At 45.7% G+C, this 21886-nt stretch overlaps 1 protein-coding gene across 6 annotated transcripts in view; it reads left to right on the forward strand.

Annotated features, from left to right (window-relative positions):
- The window catches only part of ELAVL3 (ELAV like RNA binding protein 3), an 84033-nt gene extending 62367 nt beyond the window's left edge, over positions 1 to 21666 (forward strand). For 2 of the 6 annotated variants that reach the window (XM_080988268.1, XM_080988269.1), the window contains exons 5-8: positions 3839 to 4064; positions 11000 to 11038; positions 14149 to 14477; positions 15718 to 21666. In XM_080988268.1, the coding sequence (XP_080844394.1) occupies positions 3839 to 4064; positions 11000 to 11038; positions 14149 to 14477; positions 15718 to 15755 (632 nt within the window). In that variant the 3' untranslated portion in view covers positions 15756 to 21666. Of the gene's footprint in view, positions 1 to 3838; positions 4065 to 10999; positions 11039 to 14148; positions 15184 to 15717 lie in introns of those variants that run through there. The other 4 variants (XM_080988270.1, XM_080988271.1, XM_080988273.1 and 1 more) reach the window with 4 other exon arrangements.
- Positions 21667 to 21886: the final 220 nt, after the last annotated feature.

Below are 21886 nucleotides of genomic sequence, written 5' to 3' on the forward strand. Positions count from 1 at the left end.
AAAAAGACATTAATTTTCCATAACCTATCCTCCCTATACTTATTTCCCCGGACCTCCTCATACCTCCCTTTTTTGTATTCCAGTTCAATTTGTTAGTTCAGCAAATCCTTACCATTAAAATTACCCAGTTGCAAACCTTTTTTCATATCTCTTAAAGTATTACAGCTGAAAACCTCTTAGTTTCTATCCAACATCCTTCTAAAATTCCTTAATTTTACAATATTTCTGTAAATAGTCTTTAAATTTCTTCCAGTCTTCTTTCACCGACTCTTCTCCCTGGTCTCGGATTCTGCCAGTCATTTCCGCCAGTTCCATGTAGTCAATCACCTTCATCTGCCATTCTTCCAGAGTGGGTAGATCTTGTGTCTTCCAATACTTTGCGATGAGTATTCTTGCTGCTGTTGTAGCATACATAAAAAAGGTTCTATCCTTCTTTGGCACCAATTGGCCGACTCAAACACTCTTGTCTATACAGTGGAACTTTGGTTCTCAAACTTAATCTCTTCCAGGAGTCCGTTCGACTCCCGAAACCATTTGAAAACCAAGGCGTGGCTTCAGATTGGCTGCAGGAGCTTCCTGCACTCAAGTGGAAGCCGCGTCGGACGTATGGCTTCCGAAAACCAGAACACATACTTCTGGGTTTTTGGCATTTGGGAGCCGATTTGTTCGTCAACTAAGCCGTTCGAGAACCAAGGTTCCATTGTATTACCACTTTGCATTTCCCAGGGCTAAATTAATTGTAATCTGGGGCCTGGATTGAGCCTGGACACTCATTTTCCGTATTCCTCGGTGCCTCGAATTCTGTGATAATGTCACAGGTAGCAAGAATGGCTTGTACTGAAGGGTTTTGTGCATGACATTTTTGCACGTAGCACTAAAAAATGGAAAGTGTGAGTGCAGTCATGAAAGAAGGGGGGGGTTAAAAGCTCATATGTTATACAGATACGCTCAGAGGAGAGCCAAAATTGGCTGCAGTTTCTCGTTGAGTGTATGCATAGCAACAAATCTAGGTGTCCTTATTTTGCAATGTGTGGAATGGGACACATGGCTGTCCCGTTAAACTCCATAGTTGCGTGTTCCTCTCAAAAAATCAATATGTGCCAGACTTAAAATGAGAAAAGAGTACACTATTAGCCCTCCGTAGCGTTTGTCTCCATTATAGCAAGGTGGGAGGATGGGAGGTGTATATGGAATTGGCTTTCCAAGCACAGATGCAAACCCAAGGTCATGTGCTAACAACAACAACAACAACGTATTTTTCGCTCCATAAGACACACTTTTTCCCTCCTAAAAAGTAAGGGGAAATGTGTGTGCGTCTTATGGAGTGAATGCAGGCGGGAGGCAGGCTGGAAAAGCCCCCAAGAGCTGCACACAGGCTCCACGTGCTCTTTAAAGGGAGCGCGGCTCTTGCTGGCTTTTCCGCGAGGTGGGGGAAGAGACTGAGGGGCTGCCCTCTGTCCCTTCCCCCACCTCCCGCAAAAGCCAGCAAGAGCCGTGCTCCCTTTAAAGAGCATGTGGAGCTCTTTTTCCTCCTTGGGAAAAAGCCCCCAAGAGCTGCAAACACGCTCCACGTGGCTCGTGAAAGGGAGTGCTAAGCAGAGCCTGGGATGCATGCAGGCTCTGTTCAGCGCTCCCTTTAAAGAATATTTTTTTCCTTGCATTCACCCTCTAAAAACTAGGTGTGTCTTATGGAGCCAAAAATACAGTAATAATAATAATTATTTACACCCCGTCCATCTGTGGGTTTCCCCAGCTACTCTGGGCGGCTCCCAACCGAATATTAAAAACACAATACAGCATTAAACATAAAAAACTTCCCTAAACAGGGTTGCCTTCTGTCGCCAGATGTGGCAAGGACCACTAGCTTTAAAAGATGGCTTTAAAAGGGGGATTGGAAAAAGTCTACCAAAAACTGTTAGTTGTGACTCTAATACAAGTTGCTGTGGTGGAGACAACAGTAAAGAGCTGTTGCCTTCAAGCCTTCTTTGTGTACTTCCTGGAAGCACTTGGAGGCTAGTTTTGAAAGCAGGATATTAGGCTAGATAGATCTGCTTCATCAGCAGAATCCTTACAAGTTCTTACAAAGCAGCCATACACAGATGGAGCAGGTTTTAAAAAAGAGGACACCTATTAGGATCCTCCTCTGAAGTAAGTACAGGCATAGGCTGCACAGACTGTCTTTTAGAGTGATTATGGCATGCATACATTTTTTTTAAAAATAGGAATACTGTCCATTATCCTGTAGGGGAGAAATGTGATTCTGTGTGGGTTCTCACAGCCCATCTCACCACTGGCAGGAAGTAACCTTTTATTTGGAGAATATACCTGGGGCAGGGACAACCCCTTTATCCCCAGTTCCACCTCTTGTGGTAGGATGTTTTTGGCGACTGCTCTAGGCACAGCAAAAGAGAAGAGGCGGGAATGCCATATTGGAAGGCATTTTTTCCTTTGTTTGCTTCTTGATCCTCTTCCTGCTCCATTCCGCCACTCCTGCCGGGTTTTCCTTTTCTCCCGGCTCCAGCCACTTCATTGGAGATGTGATAGGAGACATTCCTAGTAGACCTGGGCCCAGAGGATCATCCATAGTGGGGAGCTCGCCAAGAGGAAAATCAAGAGTGTGATTGCTATGTAACTAGGGAAGGGAAATGGGGAGGAGAGACTCTCCTGTTACCCCAAGTATGTGGAGGTACAAATAATGTGAAATTCTGTAAGAATTACATCTGCTTTTTCCCAATTCTAAAGCACTTAGGGCACCCTTGCTTGGTCCCCAGAGTCAGCACCTTTCTAACTCTTTGCAAGCTCAAACTGTGCCACATTTCTGGTAAACTCTCCATCCCAGTAGGGCTTATTTCTCCAGCTCTTTGTCCCATCTTTTCCATGATGCCGCTGTGTGTCTGGGACTGCAGAGCTCAACCCTAGAACATGTCAAGCAATAAGTAAGAAATCACGGCTTTCTACATATGTCAGGTGCTCCTGCTCTACTGAGTAGCTACACCGATCCATACTACTTATGGGAAGGACTTCAGGCTGAGACTGTGTGGGTGCCAGGCCCCATATCACCTCTTAGAAGCACTTGCATTCTCCTCATTTGTTTGTTTGGAAGGTTTCAAAAAATCCCTTGCCATAACAGATTCTGTTCCTGTAATAAGAAAACACCAGATACAATACACCACATAATTTTGGACTGTCCTTTTCTTGACACCCTTCGCAGAGATCTCCTAGTGACTCCCACACAGCTCAAAATATTGACTTGCAAGGAGTCTATAATCCAATATTTGTTGGGGGATACTTCTGAAACTACCAAGATTATTTTGGGGTACTTAGCTGAGATATTTAAAGCTTAATCTAAAGTCTGATTTATCCAATGGTGGCTATCCAGTCTTTTATATATTGTATGTGTTTCAAACATCCAGGGACACTAAAAAGGGAAATTAAACAGATGTTACAAAGAATGCAAGGTGCTAGGGAAAAAAATGCAAGAAGTGTCTGTCTTCAGATGAGCGATATAGTCAAACCTCAGTTCCCAAACAGCTCTCTTTTGGAACATTTCGGCTCCCGAACGCCAAAAACCCAGAACGAAATGCTCCGGTTTTCGAACGTTTTTTGGAAGCTGAATGTCTGACGCGGCTTCCGGTTGAGTGCAGGAAGCTCTTGCAACCAATTGGAAGCCGCGGCTCGGTTGTCGAACATTTTGGAAGCCAAACGGGCTTCCGGAATGGATTACATTCGACAACCGAGGGTTGACTGTACCATAATGTAGCCCCGCATTATCAACAAAGCAGGTGCCCTCACCAGCATTCATACGACACCCATGCCATTCTGACTCCTGCTCTTCCAGGTGTCTCTAGAGGAGTCGGTTTCATCCGCTTCGACAAGAGGATAGAAGCTGAGGAGGCCATCAAGGGGCTGAATGGGCAGAAGCCCCTGGGCGCCAGCGAACCCATCACAGTCAAGTTTGCCAACAACCCCAGCCAGAAGACAGGACAAGCTTTGCTCACGCATCTGTACCAGACCACAGCTCGGCGGTACACGGGACCTTTGCACCACCAGACTCAGCGATTCAGGTGAGACACCTTCCCCTCTCCTCTGCTGGAGGGCTGAGAGTTCAGGTTGTTCTTCTCCTCACCCGGTCCCTGGCAGCTGCCGCCCTATGCTTGGGGGAAACCTAGGACTCAGATACCCAGCCTCATCATTTGCCTGTATGTTAGAGCTGAGTGTCCACAGGTGTGGCTAGTCTCTAAGTAAACACAAGGCGAAGATGTGCGGTTGAATCCTCTGCCACCTTCCAGTGTCCCTTTAGCACAATCTCACTGGCTGTTCCTTAAGAGATTGCCTTCTGTAAAGCTGACCCGTTGGGCTTGGGCTTTGTTCTGGTACTGCTCTGTGCACTTCCTTAATATACTGTGGATCAGGGCACCTTGGGGGGCTCCTGGATTTCCTCCTGGACTCCCTCCTTCTCTTGAGCCCATGCCTTACATTTGGGTCTTAATAACGAGGCAGACAGGAACAGTACCATTCAGTGGCTACCTCATGCTGAGTTCTTCAAGGCAGGAAGGGACCAAGTCATGAGTATCTTTCAGATTGTTGCTATGCTGAATTGGAAAAGATTACAGGGCATCTGGTCTACCAGATGGTTAGAGGCGGTCTGTGTGCTCCAGTGATGCTCACCTGAAAACTGCTAGGATTAGTGGTGGTGAGGCCAGGCACTTCCACTGTGAGTGGGCCTCTTAGTGCCTAGCTGCATTTTCCCCTAGTAGTTTTAGCAGCAGCTGACCCTGCCGCTCCACTCCAGAAATAGCCACATCTCAGTATTCAGTAAAGGGACCGTTGTCTATATAGCTTGAGGTTCTGCTGGATCTAGAGGGAAGCCACATTTCCATCAGGTGTAAACAGAGGAAATGCCATCTTCCTAAGTACCAATGTGTGCCATTTACCAGTTGTATTGTGTTCCTCAGGGCAGAGTTGAGACAGATGAGCGTCCAGATTCCTTTTGTGTGGGGCAGGTCCTGTAAGAAACAGGAAATTCTTTTTGTACATTGTTTTGGGAATCATGATCTATGAATTCTCATATACAGTGGTACCTCGGGTTAAGTACTTGATTCGTTCTGGAGGTCCGTTCTATACCTGAAACTGTTCTTAACCTGAAGCACCACTTTAGCTTATGGGGCCTCCTGCTGCCGCTGCGCCACCGGAGCACAATTTCTGTTCTCATCCTGAAGCAAAGTTCTTAACCCGAGGTACTATTTCTGGGTTAGCAGAGTCTGTAACCTGAAGCATATGTAACCCAAGGTACCACTGTACCCCATTTCCTTTTTTTCAATTTGTAGGTAAGATGGGGAGGGACAGATTATGAGGGCCACCTGAAGGTCTGCAGTAATCCCTAAGCAGCCCCTTAGCCCGTTTGGATTTGAAAAGTCTAAGGCAAACTGAAATAAAGCCTCAAGGCTGTTAACCCCGCACTCCCCGTCATTTGGCGTCGAATGCCTGGTTGCATCTGAACTCCAGATCTGCATCACATGTATGTTTTCTCCCACGTTTTTCATGAATTTTTTTTTGTTATCTCCTGCTTTACATGTGATATTTTTCCCACATGGCATCGAGAAACACCCTGTGTACACCTGCTGGGTGTGAAGATGGTGCATACGTCTGCTTTCGATGTGACTTTGCTGTGTGGCAGCGTGCATGGATTAACACAGATTTATCTTCATGCCCAAACAGGAAAAAGAATCATGTGTGAGAGAACTGTTCACTTCTTTTTCAAAGTGACGTTATTTGAGACTCATTATGTGGTACCTACTCATCACATATTTATTCAGCTTCATACTGTCCCCAAATCTCTGAAGTTGTTTATCTTCCTAACGCTCTAGGATGGCTGGTAGTCCCAGCTAACAGCTTGAGAGCTGAGAGGGAAACTGGGAGGGAAACTGAGATACGAAAGCTAGGAGCTAAATGGCACCTTAAACCTAGGTTATGGGCACACAACGGAATGTCTAGGCGGGCTTTTTTATAACGAGAATACAAAGCTGAAATTGAATGAACTGCAGCTAAAATATTATGTTCACTTTTCCCATGGTATAGTCCTTTCCCTGATCACCTTCCCCTAATATTCTTAAAAGAGGGTCTCTTCTCCAGTCTTCGGAGAGTAGCTGGAAGTGGGGAGGCAGAAAAAGGTCCTCCTTACCTTCCACACTGTGTTTTTAATCTGAAATCTTAGGCGCAGTACTGTGCCCAGAGCTCAGAAACTACTCACGCTAATGAAATCCCCTGTCGCAAAACGCGCCTAGAACAACGGGAGTTTCAAACACTGGGAATGCCCAGGCTTTGATAACACAGGGAAGTTCATAGTTGAGGTGGAACTTAACCTGGGTCTTGAGCTCTTCATGTTGCCCACCGAGCAGTAGAAGTTGTGTTGTGCATCTCATGCTAAATAGCAAGATTAGAGCACTCGCTGCAGGAAGTGGCTGTGTTTTTAAAGGAATTGAGCCTGCTGCATCCAACTGGCAAAGGTGGGGAAAGAGCAGTGGCAAAGAGAAATGCAGAGAGGCTTGTATTAGGCGGTGGTGCTCTTCATTAGATTAATGTTAATATTTGCCTGCAAGAGGCAATCTATTTTATCATTCAGGTTCTGTGGAGAAAGGTATAGAATGCGAAGGTGCTTAAGGACAAACATATCTGCCTCTAGTTCAGTGCACCCATGAGACAACAGCTTCTCTTTCACGTTTGCAAGTGTCTTTTTTAGGTATTCATTAGAGAGATCCAGAACATCACCTCCTTGCCCATGCAACAGCGTTAGAAATTCCTTATTGCTCAGACTTAAAGATGACTGCAGAAACTGAACGTTTGCTTTCACTTGCTTGCTGCTCCGTAAGAGGATAAAGACATTTTTAGAAATTATCTGTTTTACAAAGTCATCATGATGGGTTTGGGCATAGGCTGTGCATATTTGACCTAGGATGTGGGTGGCACTGTGGTCTAAACCACTGAGCCTCTTGGGCTTGCCGATCAGAAGGTCACCGGTTCGAATCCCCTGATGGGATGAGCTCCCGTTGCTCTTGCCAACCTAGCAGTTTGAAAGCAAGTAGATAAATAGGTACCGCTCCAGCGGGAAGGTAAACGGCGTTTCCATGCGCTGCTCTGGTTTTGGTGTTCCGTTGTGCCAGAAGCAGCTTAGTCATGCTGGCCACATGACCCGGAAAAACTGCGGACAAACACCAGCTCCCTCAGCCTGTAAAGCGAGATGAATGCCGCAACCCCAGAATCATCTACGACTGGAATAACTATCGGGGTCCTTTATTTTTTCTCTTTTTTTTTTTTTTTTTTTTGACCCAGTAGGAAAGGTGGTTTGGATACTAGAATCATATCAGGGCTTGTGGAGGAAGTTTGTGGTAGAGCGAGTGAGCAGCTGTGCCCTTTGGACTTAAAAACATTTTGAGTGCAGCAGGGAACAGAGATTTATCTAGCCTTGCCTCCCCAGAGGACTGTTATGGGTGTTTCCTTCGTTTCTTGGAGAATGAAATTGCTGCGATTGGGAGGTAGACTTCCTGAACTATTCTGTTGCCCGTCTCCGTGAGGCTGAACCGGTAATAATCTCCTGTTGCTCCCTTATCATCTGAGCAGAAGACATTTCTGTTGCACTCATGTGCCTCTCTGTCACCTTGAAGGGTTGCTTCGAAACCAAAAAGGCCATAGGTTTAGATATATTGATATTGTAACCGGAGCCTAGAAACAATGGATTTTAAAATCTATATATATAGAGAGAGGTTAGTTGCCACTTTGGTGTCGGAGAACAGGAAACTGAGTATTTTGAACAGTGTCTTGCACCATCCTACCTTCTGTTGCTTCTCCACATTCCATGTCCTTCAGGTTGTGGGCGAGTTCTTCATATTTATTTCCTCCACCCACCCACCTTGGCCATACTCTGTGTCCACTGCTAGCTGGGATGGGAGCCCAAAGGATTCTGGGCTGTGTCTGAGAAGAACCGACTTGGAGCAGAGGGTACACCTGTGTATTGCACTGAATGTGCCTAGCCCCAACAACACCCCCGCCCCTGCTGTTTTGCACAGGCATCAATGGCAACTTCTCTTCCTGGAGCAAATAGCACCTTTGCAGCAGGGAGGGATTTTTTTTTGTCAGGATAGTGGAAGTGGGGCTGGGTTAACCATGCACACACAAACACGCATGCTATGCCATACTACGGGTTATATGACAGTTTTACATACAGTGGTACCTTGGGTTAAGTACTTAATTCGTTCTGGAGGTCTGTTCTTAACCTGAAACTGTTCTTAACCTGAAACACCACTTTAGCTAATGGGGCTTCCTGCACGATTTCTGTTCTCATCCTGAAGCAAAGTTCTTAACCCGAGGTACTATTTCTGGGTTAGCGGAGTCTGTAACCTGAAGCATATATAATCTGAAGCGTCTGTAACCCGAGGTACTACTGTATTGTCTATTTTTGGCCTTAAAGTGTGGCAGGGGCTGGGAGAACTCCTCAGGGTAAACAGGCTGTTCAAAGCTCAAGGGGTTTCTTGTATGCCAAAGGCCTGCCCCGCTTTTGGTTGAAGTTGTGATGAATTTAAAGGAGTGGTTTTTGGCTTCCAGGCATGTTCTATGGAGCCACTGAGTGCTCTGTAATTGTTCTGTTTGCCTTCTCCCATGGAGAGCAAAACGACCTTGGGTTGCTAGTAGGCTAGTTCAGATTTCTGTCCTGAAAGGTCTAATGTAAGCTGCCACACCCAGGTTTAGAATCTGGTGATTCCTTCTCCTCTTTCTTAGAGATGTCTGTGGTGAATTTCCCTTTTAACCCCATCAGCTAATGCAGATACATTCCGACAATTCAGGTAGAGAGAATCCACCAAATGGAATTACAGCGGTACCTTGGTTCTCAAACTTATTCCGTTCCGGAAGTCCGTTCCAAAACCAAAGCGTTCCAAAACCAAGGCACGCTTTCCCATAGAAAATAATGCAAAGTGGATTGATCCGTTCCAGACTTTAAAAAACAACCCCTAAAACAGCAATTTAACATGAATTTTACTATCTAACGAGACCATTGATCCATAAAATGAAAGCAATAAACAATGTACTGCGGTCACACTGTCAATCAATCAGTAGCTGAACTGGGTTCCACACAGTAACACACAAAAAAGAGCCGCAAAAACAAAAACGCAAAATAAATAGCGAAAACAGACATAGCTCAGCATAACACTCAAAACGGAAACATGGAACCCAAAATGGAAGTGTGGCACTCAAAACTGAAGTTTTGGCACTCAAATTGGAAGCGTAACACTCAAAATGGAGCATTCTTGGCTTACCAAAAAAGTTCGCAAACTGGAACACTTTGCAGTGTTTGGGTTCCAAGTTGTTTGAGTACCAAGGTGTTTGAGAACCAAGGTACCACTGTACTGTGTAGAAGTGAGGAATACAGTGTTTCCAGAAAGCCATGTGTCTAAGCCCTTCCCAAAAAGTGGGATTATCAACCCAGCTACTTTCCCACAATCCAGGTCAACTTTTAGCTATAGTATCTAAAACATAATTTTATCAGAAAGAAAGCAATAACAATACACTAGGAGAATTAAAATAGCCTCTCTGCCTACTAGACAAGGAATTTTGTGCTGCTGGAAGGCTTTTCTGATAACCCACTTCTTCCTTTGGTCCAAAAGCCAATTTAGGTCCCAACAGGCAGGTTAAATTTTGGTTCGGTTTGGTGAAGTAATGATGGACTGAATTGTAGGTTCTGGTCACTTATGTTTGAACTCCCTGCTCATACATATCCGGTGGACCCATACGCAGATGATCTTCATAGGCATGGCACCTGCACGGTGTACGACATGCCATAACATGACACACATGCAAAAGTCATACATATGCATGGAACATGCGGACATAGATATTTTTCTGTGTCTTGGCTCATTAAACTTCCGTTTATGATGGAGCCACAACATACATGCTAATAAACACATCCATGGATCTGGGAGGTGTTATGTTTCACCCATTAAATGCTCTCTCCTGCATGTGCAATCTAGTTTATTAGAAATGCACCTCATAAGTAAGGCCTGGATATCTGCACTAGGAAAAATACTCCCAAGTCCTATTACTAAGTTATAAAAATTGTGCTACTGAAATGTGTATACTGTATGCAATTGCACCGTTTGGGGGAGTTCTTAGCAAGATTTTGCCTTTCTGCACCGCATTCTTTGAAGAGATGAGATTCTGGAAATCCAGATATGTGTAGTTGATGGGATGAGGGACCATTTTAAAGGACAATAGAAGCAGGAAGGCCAATAGGGAAAAGTACTAATGCTGGTAGCTTCGCCCATTGGAAGCTCAGGCAACCTGCAGGTTTTCAGATCTTTGCTAGCAACTATTAAGACTAAACTCTTGCCTTTAAAAAATAAAGAGTAAGGCAAGTTGCCTAGATTCCATGGCATGATGGTAACCATGCAGATTCTTAAGCAAATCAACTGAAGACAATTCAGGGTTGCCGCATGAAATCTGGACACAGCTCTGCAGAGGAAAGTAAGTCCTAACAAGAGGGGGTGGCAAGTTGTAACTGTAAATATGTTTCCCATGTTCTGTTCTAGGTGTTCTCTCTCTCTCTCTTTTTTAAAAAATGATTGATTATTACCATAATCATCATCATCATTTTTGAAATGCAGACACCGTTGCCCTTAATTAATTAGTGCCTGTCCATTACCCATGCATCTCAGTATGTGAAAAACAGATTATAAACAAACAAAATAGATGGAGATCCTTTCCCATTGCTGTTCAGCATATATATATATACATATATATATATATATTTCCAAACCTAAGACATTTAAATTCCTCCAGGGCCTCCAAGTGCACTTGCACATATGCAAACAGCAACCTGTGCTTAGTCTCAGGAAGCAAGCGCTGCCTTGCTGCGGCACTAATAGCCAAGCCAGATGGCACCGCAGGACCCTCTTGTTACGAGATCGTCTACTAACAATGGCCTCTCCTCGTCTTCCTCTTCCTCCCACAGGCTCGACAATTTGCTAAACATGGCATACGGCGTCAAGAGGTAAATAGCCTTCAAAAGCCTACGCTCCTCGCCACTCCCCCCCTTCCCTCCCCACCTTGGCCCACAGCACAAGGCTGGATTTTAAAAAGGTGATTGTCAACACAGCCCCAGAGGCGAGAGCCCCCACCCCACCTTGGCCTTAACAGTGCAGCCGCACTCATCCTTTTAGAAAGCAAATGTGGGTGTCATGATTAGACATAACATTGGTAGTCTCCTAAGGTATCTGACTGTTTTTCTTAACCTTAAAGGAGAAAAAAAACGTAGACAACTTTATTTGTGGTTGCTTGGTTCAATACCCACCCCTCCCCAATACTAATTTTTTAATTTGTAATCATTTCCCCTCTTTTTTCTTATTCCCCCCACCTCCCTTAGCGAGCATGGGAATTTAAAAGTACTATAAAAGTTAAAACAATAGAATCCCTCCATCTTCTGCCTTAGGCCTGTGGAATTTGGGTTTGTGTGTCTTGGGGGACACACTACAGACCTTTCATGCCTCTCTTTTCGTTCTGTTTTGGGTTTGGTTCGAGAGAAGGGTTTGCTGTTTTGCTCAGATGACTGGCTGTTCCTTATATAATTTTTTTTTGGTCTTGTGTTTATCTGTTGTCACTGTGTTGGGTGCTTCTTGGTTTCATTTAGTTGTGTTGCTTGAAAGACAGAAATTAGCTCCAAAGGTGAATTGGGAAGGCGGACAAACTTTATACCAAAGACAGATACATCTGAGAGCTAGAAGGCTGTCAAACATGTTACAACAATTACTGTTTATATTTCACGTCCCAATCTTCCTTCGAAAGCTCAGAGCAGCTTAAATGGAGCTCTCTGTAGTTCCACATGCAGGCATTGAGCAAGCTCATTCCTCCTTAGGTCCAAAATTCCTAGGCCCCAAATTGAGCCTGTGTCGTTTTAAGTGGTTGCTATGCCAGCATCCTTCATGAGTGGTCCAGTCTGCCCTGGAGATTCCTAGCAATGCCCAGCTGTTTCCTGAGATTCAGCAAGAAGCAGCTTGACTCTTCTGCAGAACTGCCTTCCTTCATGCCTCCTGTTCCCAACAAGATTAGAGGGGAGCGTTGTTGTTCAGAGAGAATTTTCTATGCAATAGCACAATCGTGTGCATGTGTTTATTCTGACGTAAATCCCACTGAAGTCAACGTGGCTTCCTCCCAAGTAAATGAGCATAGAATGATTGCCGCTGAAGTCAAGTAAATTAGCAGACACTTACACGACTGCTCTACTGCAGCAGGCTGGAGGTTGAAGATATTCTCTGCACAGAACCACTCCGATACATTCACTTCAACCTGTATTAGGAAAGCTTAGTTGCAGCAGGCAGGTAGTATTGGTGAGCCATTCAGCCACGAATAACAGTGTGTTCTGGATCAATAACAAAAATTACACATCCATATACAGAGTTGTGGTGTGAAACAACCCAGAGGGACGCGGGTGGCGCTGTGGTCTAAACCACGGAGCCTCTTGGGCTTGCCGATCAGAAGGTTGGCGGTTCAAATCTCTGCAACGGGGTGAGCTCCCGTTGCTCGGTCCCTGCTCCTGCCAACCTAGCAGTTCGAAAGCATCCCAGTGCAAGTAGATAAATAGGCACTGCTGCACTGGGAAGGTAAACGGCATTTCCGTGCGCTCTGGTTTCCGTCATGATGTCCCGTTGCAGCAGAAGCGATTTAGTCCTGCTGGCCACATGACCCGGAAAGCTGTTTGTGGACAAACGTCAGCTCCCTCGGCCTGAAAGCGAGATGAGCACCGCAACCCCATAGTTGCCTTTGACTGGACTTAACCGTCCAGGGGTCCTTTACCTTTACCTTTTACCTGAATCAACCCACAGATCCAGGTTATCCAAACATTTCAATTTTCTTTCTTCTCCCCCAAAACGGGAGTGGACAAGGAAAGGGATGGAAATAACTGGAGCACAGGTGGTCACCAGCAACGTGTCAGAAAACAATAGTTGGCTGGGGGAAGGGGGGGAAGAGAGAGAGACATAGGGAAGTTTGTACTATACCTGTTCCTCACAGCAAGCTCTGCCCCACATCCTGGGCAGGATGCACCTAATGAGTCCCATCACTGGAATCCCTTGTGCAATGGGCTTTTCCCTCCTTCTCTCCCCCTTCCCTGTGCCAGAATTGGCTTTGGGGGGCTTGGGAGAACCCCCTAACAGTGCTCAGGGGCGGAGAGGGGGGGTCATTTCATCTGGCAAGCTGAAATGCTTGAGCTGACGGAAGAATTGGAAGAGCGCGGCATTGAATTCCTCCCGTTTCATTAGAACCATTTCTAAGATGTTATTTGCTACCATGAAGTTTATAACTTGGTGTGGGGGGGGTTTAAGTTTGTTTTTCTTTAAACGGAAAATGAGATTCTCATTGTGCCAGATTCAGCATGGGATTCCAATTTCAGGACTTGCATGATGAACTCATTCATGCACAGGAAAAGTCACAGGCTCCTTCGTTAGGAGCCCTTCCATTTTACCCTTGAGGTTACTTCGTTATTACCGCCAAGAAACCTTAAGGACAAACAGGGAGACAGACTCGTGGCACACTTGCAGGCTGAACCAAACTGGGGGAACATCTAGCACAGGCAGAAATACCCTTGAAGGAGTGTGAATTAAAATGTCACCTCACCGAAATCTGTGGGGGAAATTACAAAGGTAGGCTTGTACAGAGGTACCTTGGTTGTTGAACGCCTTGGTATTCGGACGTTTTGGCTCCTGAACACTGCAAACCCGGAAGTGAGTGTTCCAATTTGCGAATGTTTTTCAGAAGCCGAACGTCCGACGTTGCTTCCGCAGCTTCCAATTGAGTGCAGGAAGCTCCTGCAGCCAATCGGAAGCCATGCTTTGGTTTTTGAACTGTTCCGGGAGTCAAACGGACTCCGGGAACGGATTAAGTTCGACAAGCAAGGTACGACTGTACATCAAATTCAACCTGAAGGATCCAGGTCTTTTGGTAGGAACTGCCTGTGCCGTTTCCCTCCTGCCCCTTGGAGCCAAGGCTTGTAGGAGTGAACTGCCGGTGCCTCTCCCTTTCCCCTGAGAAGTAGGTAGCGCTGTTCCTAACCTGTCCATATTGCAGTGAGCTCATGCTGGTAGAATGCCAGCCTTACACCCAAAGTAGTCCTCTCTCCTTGATCTCCAGGTTCTCTCCCATCACGATCGACAGCATGACCAGCCTGGCGGGAGTCAACCTGACAGGGGCCTCCAGTGCCGGCTGGTGCATCTTTGTGTACAACCTCTCCCCAGAGGCCGATGAGAGTGTCCTGTGGCAGCTCTTTGGGCCTTTTGGAGCAGTCACCAACGTCAAAGTGATCCGCGACTTCACCACCAACAAGTGCAAGGGCTTTGGCTTTGTCACCATGACCAACTACGACGAAGCAGCCATGGCCATCGCCAGCCTCAATGGCTACCGACTGGGCGACCGAATTCTCCAGGTTTCCTTCAAGACCAGTAAGCAACACAAGGCATGAGCGAGCGAGCGGGGCGAGAGAGATGGCGGGAGGGGTGGGGTGGGGCGAGCGGCAAGGATGCTGGAAAACAGCCCTCTTCCCCGACTCGCCACGAGAACGGAAATGTTCATTGACTCAAATGTTGCAGAATATTTAAAACAAAACAAAAAACCGCCAGACACCGTGATCTTCTCTGGGAAGCAGGAGGCTTCTCCCGCTCCCCCTCCCCTGTGCCCGACAGCCCAGCAGGGAGCACGGACGTGGCAACATGTCAGCCACCATTTGAAAACCGATCCCTGCTCTTGGCAATGTGCAGGGGAGACATCCACTCAGAATAGAACACCTCTCTGTTTCTGTGACCCTACTGCGCCCCCCCCAACCCGGTCCCTTGTCCTAGGCTTTTCTAACATACTTTACCCAAGTCAGAAGCTTTCCCCAATCTTCCATCCTTCCTTCCCTCTTTGAATTCTGACCCCTTATATTGTTCCTTTTGATGGGCAGGTTTCCTGGCCCCAGGGGGATGAAAACCATTCTCTCCTGTAAGGTGTGATATAGAAACACTCCTGACTCTCCCCCCCCCCCCCAATATTGCAGATCAGCAAATCCAAGAATTGTCACGACTGCTTTTCTGAGCTAGCCTAGGGGAGGAGGAGTTACAACAATCCAGCTCACCACTTTTGTCCTTCTTGGATGCAAAAAAAATAAAATACAAAAAAGTACAAATGTGGTGGGTGGACAATGCTCTCATCTCATCCCTTGGTCTAAAATGTTAGCGATATTGTTTGTTAATCCTACCACCTTGCCTGGCCCTTAATTAGAATGATGTTGTATTTGGGAAGTAAACCCAACCCCATATGTCCTGAACGGGGGTCCTTCCTGCCTTTCCCCAGAGAAGCCTCATTCCCTGGGGGAAAAGCAAAGGCCCCATATATATTTTTTCTGCTCTGTTTTGTAAGTTTGCATATCAGGTTTGATAATTTGCTTACGTCCTGGAATAATTTGGGGTTAAAGTAAGGAGTGTGGGTCATGGCGATAAGCAAGCGAGAGAGGCCAGGGACCTGGCACAGTGTCCAAGATTCCTAGTCGATTAATCAGGTTGTGTGGACTAGATGGGTCAAGTTTCTTTTCGGGTCAGAAATATGGACTTGAATCAGGTGGTGGTACAATTTAAACCTGCTGTTTTGCCTCCTCTCCCAAAATCAAGCCTTTCATTCTTTCCTTCTTTCTTTATAAATTTTTAGGCGAAGAATTTGTTAAGACCAAGCATGGGGCCATCTGAGAGAGAGAGAGAGGAGGGAGCCAACCCCCCACCCCCAAACTGTGTTAGTTGACTATCCTGATAAGCTAGAAAGTTGTTTTTGATTAAAGGGGGAGGTACAGGAGTGGGAATGGGCTGGTGGGTGAGTTTTCCCTTTCTCTTTTTCAATGTTAGATCAATCTAATGACTGAATGAAAGGGGGAAATGATACATTAAAAAGGCTGAAATGGGAAACAAAATGAAAACAACAGCAAACGTTTAGAAAGATTTTAAAAAAATCTATTTTTATAAAAAAGGAAAAGAGACCTTGTTGGAAATTTTTACTGGGATTCTTGAACTTCACACACACACACACACACACACAAATTCAAAGGGAGAAATGGAAAGCAAGTCACTAAGTGCTACTGCTCTACACACACCAGTCATTCATTCCCAATGGCCTTTCCAGACAAGTGATGGGGATGTCCATATTGTATCAAATTTCACAGATACAGGTAGCTTGGAGACACACAAGAGTCTCCATATAATGAACTGGGATTTTGGCATGAGCTTTGTTATGGGGTTGAGTTGGGGGATAGCCATAGTTCTGAGCTGGGACGGTTCCTTCCTGAAAGCTGAGCCTTCCCTTCCCTTTGCTAATTCCACCCAGGTTTGCAAAACGACTTGGCGGTGCAGCGGTTGGGGTTGAGCCTGGCTTTGTTGCAGGGAGGGTTTAAACGCCAGCGAAAGCAACTGAGCCCACCAGCACAACTGTGGCGGCTCACAGTGACTGAAGGCATTTTTAAAAGCGTGAGAATTAGAAAGGAAACCGAGTTCAGTTAGTGCCGTATAGAGAGGTGCTGGGAGCAGGAGAAAAAAGGCATGGCTTTTTCCAAAGGGTGGTGTACCAACAGATGCCAGCTGCTGCCAGTTGCATAGCAGCAGTTTCACAAGCACCCCAAGCAGCAGTGAGTAAGGCCCATGTGCTTTCTCCACACCAGAAGCATGCTGGGAAGGTAGCTGCTTTTCTTGACCTATTGTCTTTTTCCTGCCACACCCTCTCCCTTGCCCCCATCCCCAGTTGCCTGGAAAGTCTTTGAGAGTCTTGTGCAGGAGCAGCACTTAGTGCCTCAGATCCCAAGGGTTTTGGATTGTTCTGTCCCTCCCTTAGCTGGGCAGAAGCAGCAGCAAATTGCTTTCAGGATTCTTTTTTCCCCCTAGCCTTTTTTATTTTATTTTAATGCTTTTCTTGTCTTTGTGTGTCTTGTTAGGGGCTGGGGAAAGGGCAGAAGGGGCTGCAGTCACCTTACGGCTTTTTGCAACATCCCCACCAGACTTCTCTCTTACCCACCCAGCCCCTGCCAAAGGGACAAAAAGCCTAGGAAGCAGTTTATTTCTTTAAAAACAACAACAACAATGGTTTAGGCTGTGTGCTTAATACCAGCATTAGTTTTACACACGTCCATTTTCAGAGTTGTTTCCCCGCTAAGATTTCTTTTGGCTTTTTCATCGGAAAAGCCATCGAGTGAAATTTATAAAAAAGAAGCACCCTGAAACAGTGCTGCTAGAGTATGGAAGCTGATTTGTGCAGATAGGTTTGGTTCTGCAGGAAAACCCTGCTGCTGCTGGGTGGGGGAAGAGGGGCTCTATTCACCCACCTCTCAATGCATGCCTGATATCTACCCTTAGCAAAGAGACAACATGGTCCTCAATGGGGGCACGGTAGCAAGCAACCCCTCTAGCTGTTGCAGAGGACGCAGAGCCTGAAGTGTCTCAGATGTCACTGCCCACTGCTGGCGCGCCAAGGCTGTTATGCATGATGCTGCAAAACATCTTGGAAAGAAGAGGGAGAGTTAGATCCGCAGAGGTCCGTGTACGACGCAATGGACATCAATTACGGAAAAGTAGATTAACATTCAGTTTCCCAAAGGCAAGGCAGCTTGATCCAATTTGGGAGGCTCCTGGGCAGTCCATTAAGCGTAGTGCTATAGTGATGGGCTAAGTGCAGGGGCAATCAGGAGAAGGATCATGAAGGAAAAGCAGGGACCCTCTTATTTTGAGGGGCGTCTCTTGTTTGACACTGACTTCTGGTAGTATCCCACATCCATATACTGTAACTAGAGTCCACAGCTCCAACAGTCTTAAAAATTAAAGGGTTCTCTTTATGTTAATTATGGATCCAGCCGTTTCATGTAAGAGACCAAGGATAAGTTGGGTAGGCGGGGAGTAGGGAAAACTGGTCCAAAGAAGGTCATGCAGCTGGAGTCTGGGGAATCTGCAAATGCTCCCCCCTAGGAGCCTGGCACTGTACTTCAGAAGAGTGCAACAGGAGACAGGCTGACTTGGGCTGGGGGTTGAAATTGCTTGTCTTGGCATTTTCTGAGGAAGGACTAGATAGGGAGCAGCGAGCACTTGCTAGGGAGGCACCAATTCTTCTCCTTCCCCTACCATTTGAGTGGACACGAGGCAGAACATTTGCCACTTGCCCTTTCCAGGCAGCTTAATGCAACCAAATAGGTCAGCTCTTTGACCCCCTTCACTGTTGAATGGAGATCTCGGGGCTGTTTTGGCAATGTCTTTGCTCTGCTTTGTCCATGTGGCTTCCTAGAACAGCTGAGCGCAAGTCACACTTGGCCAGGGGAACTGCACGGCCCGGTGTGTGGGGCGGATGAGTCCAACATGATTCCTGGTGATGCCACAAGGGATGGCTGTGCCACGCCTTCCTTTTCAATAAGGGGCACAGTTTTCTGTTCCTCCTCCGCCTTCCTAGGTGGAGGCATTGGCAAGACCAAACAGTCCAGTGTCCATCTGGGTATTTGATAACTCCATGTTCATTCTTTCTCTCGGCTCACTCGAGTCAGTTCCGTTTCCCACCCGCCCTCACTCCGAATTAGCCACATGCCCTGGCAGCTCTGAAACGGCACCACCTTTTTGCCCTCAGCCATTCTGCTAGATTTAGTGCCTGCTCTGCTGTGGCTGGTCCATCCCCGAGAGAGAATACGTCCCCACAAAGCCAATCACCTCTGTAAAGCAACACTGCACTTAGCCACAGTGGACTCCAGCAGCCGAGGATGTCTTCTGACTTTCCAGCAGAAGGTCTCTGGTGCGCTGGGCTGTAGGAGAAACATCGGAGCGCTTTCCACCATGCTGCGAGGCAGTTGTGGAGCAATCTGACCCGTAGGAAAGCCTTGCAATTCCCATGCTTTAAGATTTCTCTCAGGGGGCTTCTCTTTTCCTCTTGGCAGCAATAAACCTTCCAGTCTTTTGAGATGCACACTCCTGCTTGGGTTCTTGGTCCGAGGCAGCATGGGCCAGTGGTCACGGCATGGGCCAGTATGATTGCTTTGTGCTCATCTCGCAGGAGGGTGAGCGCCTCAGCCCACCTTTCTGGATCCTTGCCAAAGACATGCTTCTTGTCTGCTGGACATCTAGCTTTCAGCATGACATCCCCGCTCCGATTCTAAGCTGATGGCATGTTTCCCCTCCACCCGATGTCTTGTGGTATCTGATCCATCATGGGGGAGAGATTGGGAGGGAACCCTTTGTCCATGTTTGGAAGGAAAAGGTACTTAACCAGGTTCCCCACCAGAGATTTGGATGCCAGTTTGTTGAAACACAACAGCAAGTTTCAGCTAAGTTGCCCTTTGAGGCTAAGCATTGAGACACCTCCTCAAAACTTCCTTCGGTCAAGGCAACCAATAATGTTCTTGGGTTGTCTGCAAAAATTGCAGGCGGCAAGAGCTTTTTTGATGTAGCCAGAGAGGTGCGTATGTGAGTGAGCTCCTCTGCACATGCTTAAGGAAAAGGACACATGTGCTCTCTGGCTCAAAAGGGAAGCCAGGGTGAAACTAGGATTCACCCCACTGAAGCATAGACCTTTCAAGCAGCTTCTGCTTCCGGCTTTGCCATCTAAGCTGTGACCAAGTTACTATCATGGCACCTAATGGCATCCTAGCATAAGCATCACCCCTGCCTGTTAACCATGACAGTAGGATGATGGAACAATGCTTAGAGCTATTCCCTGATCAAGCCCTGCAGGGACTTGTGTACCCAGCCACCTATCCCACCTGGCCCTCCTGGATTCAGTCTCCGTCCGATTAAATGTCCTAAACATGTCGGCAAGTATAACGGCGAAAACCCCATCCACCACCATCTTCAACCAAATAGACCTTGTGGGTCCGAGGCCATGTTTATTTCGCGGAAAGCTGAAATTACACCGTACGTAACACAGCCATCAAAGGGAAGGAACTTGCTGCTCCAATATCTCACACCTTTGTCACGTAGGCCTCGATTCAAAGGCTTGGGGGAAGCTTCCCTGACAGTTCTTAATACCAAATCTCTTCCCATTAACCGTTGCCCATTGTAATTCCCCCCCCCCCCGCGTTTTTTTTAACAACGGGATTAACACGCCTGAGGGTGTCATCTCTGTTACTGTATGTATGTTTCCTGTGATATAGGAGGTGCTATCATGGAGTGGATAGAGGAGTAGAGATGAGGTTCTTGGCACAGGTGAGAGTGTTCCACCTTTGGACCAAGACATCTCTTGCTCCATGGTCCTCCACAGGGAGCCTTCATCCCTTTCGAGTGTGTATGTTTGTTGAATGGGGACAGGCCAAATCATTCATTTGGGACAGTTCCTCCACAGCACTGCCCAGCTTATTTTTTATTTATTTGGTATAATAGCAAGAAATTGTGTTTTTTTGGGGGGAGTGATGATGGAGAGAAATCTACTCAAGTTTTTCACTCATCCGGCAGCCACAAATGCCAAATACCTTTGGAGTTTTAGCCATTTCCGTGGAGGCATTGCCCAGTTTCTCAAATTAAAGCCAAAAGAGCCCAGGAGGACTTTTTAAAAACGTCTGAATCTTGCTCTCTGTAGGGCTGCTGCTTAAAAATAAAAAAGAATTTATTTATTTTATTTTATTTTATGGTTGTCTCCCTTCAGAATGGAGCCTTCAAGTGGGATTAATCTGTTTGTAAGGGTTGTACTACACTGACATCCATGTCCATGTTGCTTTTTTTTTTTTTTAATTCCCCCTCCACATACTTCAAAGGGAACGAGAAGGGAAGTTTCTCTTAAAAAAAAAAAAACTTAACTTTTAAAAAGGGGACGCAACTGCTACCGCCTTTTCCCGAGGCATCTCTTTGGATCTGTGTTCACAAATCACATCCTGAAAATGCACATCGGCTATTTTTCCGTTCTTCTTTTTAAAAATTTATTTATTTATTTATTTTGGTTTGCTGAAAACAACGAAGTCATCGTTGGCACTTGTGGAGCAAGGGACTTTTATTTTCTTTTGCTCTCAAGCAAAAAAAAAAAAAGGAAACAAAATGAACAACATTTAAAAGACGAACTTAATGATAATTAAAACATTTTAGCATTAGTTCGAGTTTTAATTGTTTAATGATTTAGAAATTAGTTTAGGATTTCTTGATTTTTTGACAATAAATGTGTTCACTTGTGTTTTGTAAGAGTCTGTGGCAGCTTCTGTTTGCGATAAAATGAGAAAAAAAAAGAACAAAAAAACTGGCACCATTAACTCTTGTATCTTTTTGCGAATTTTAGCTTCTTGTAGTTTTTAACTTATTGTTAACTTAAATATTTATTACTGCCTTGTAAAAGTACATTTGTGTATATTTATGTTCTCATCAGAGTTGCAAGTTAAAAGGGAAATATTTTTTAATTTGCTGAGAAGTGATTATTCCTAATTTATTTATTAAATAGCAAACAAAAATTGAAACAACAACAATAATAAAAATAATAAACGCTTAAATGACAGGCTCTCCAACAGGGCAAAGTGCACAGAGGTAATTTTTTCTTTTTTTAAAAAAACAACAACCTACAAATGTGGCATTTAGAACAAAAAAAACTTTATAGGCAAGTTTGTTTGTGGGGTTCGATGTTACATCATCTACTTTTGTCTTGTTGGGAAAAATACATTTGAGTCTTCATCCTAATAGAAAGTAAAGGGGAGGGCGGGAGGGGAAAAACATGTAGCTTGTCATTTTCTCTATTTATTCTTGTGTTTTGTACCCTCTGCCCTTCACATGCTGCCACTCAGCATCCCTCCCACATGTTAAAAAAAGTTATTTCAGTGACAGTTTGCTTCTTTTATTTTAAATATTTGAGCAGGCACCACAGGCAGCTGAGACGGGCTGGCACAAAGGAAGTT

Source organism: Podarcis pityusensis, assembly GCF_964106645.2.
Source record: "Podarcis pityusensis genome assembly, chromosome: 17".
NCBI classification, from domain to species: domain Eukaryota; kingdom Metazoa; phylum Chordata; class Lepidosauria; order Squamata; family Lacertidae; genus Podarcis; species Podarcis pityusensis.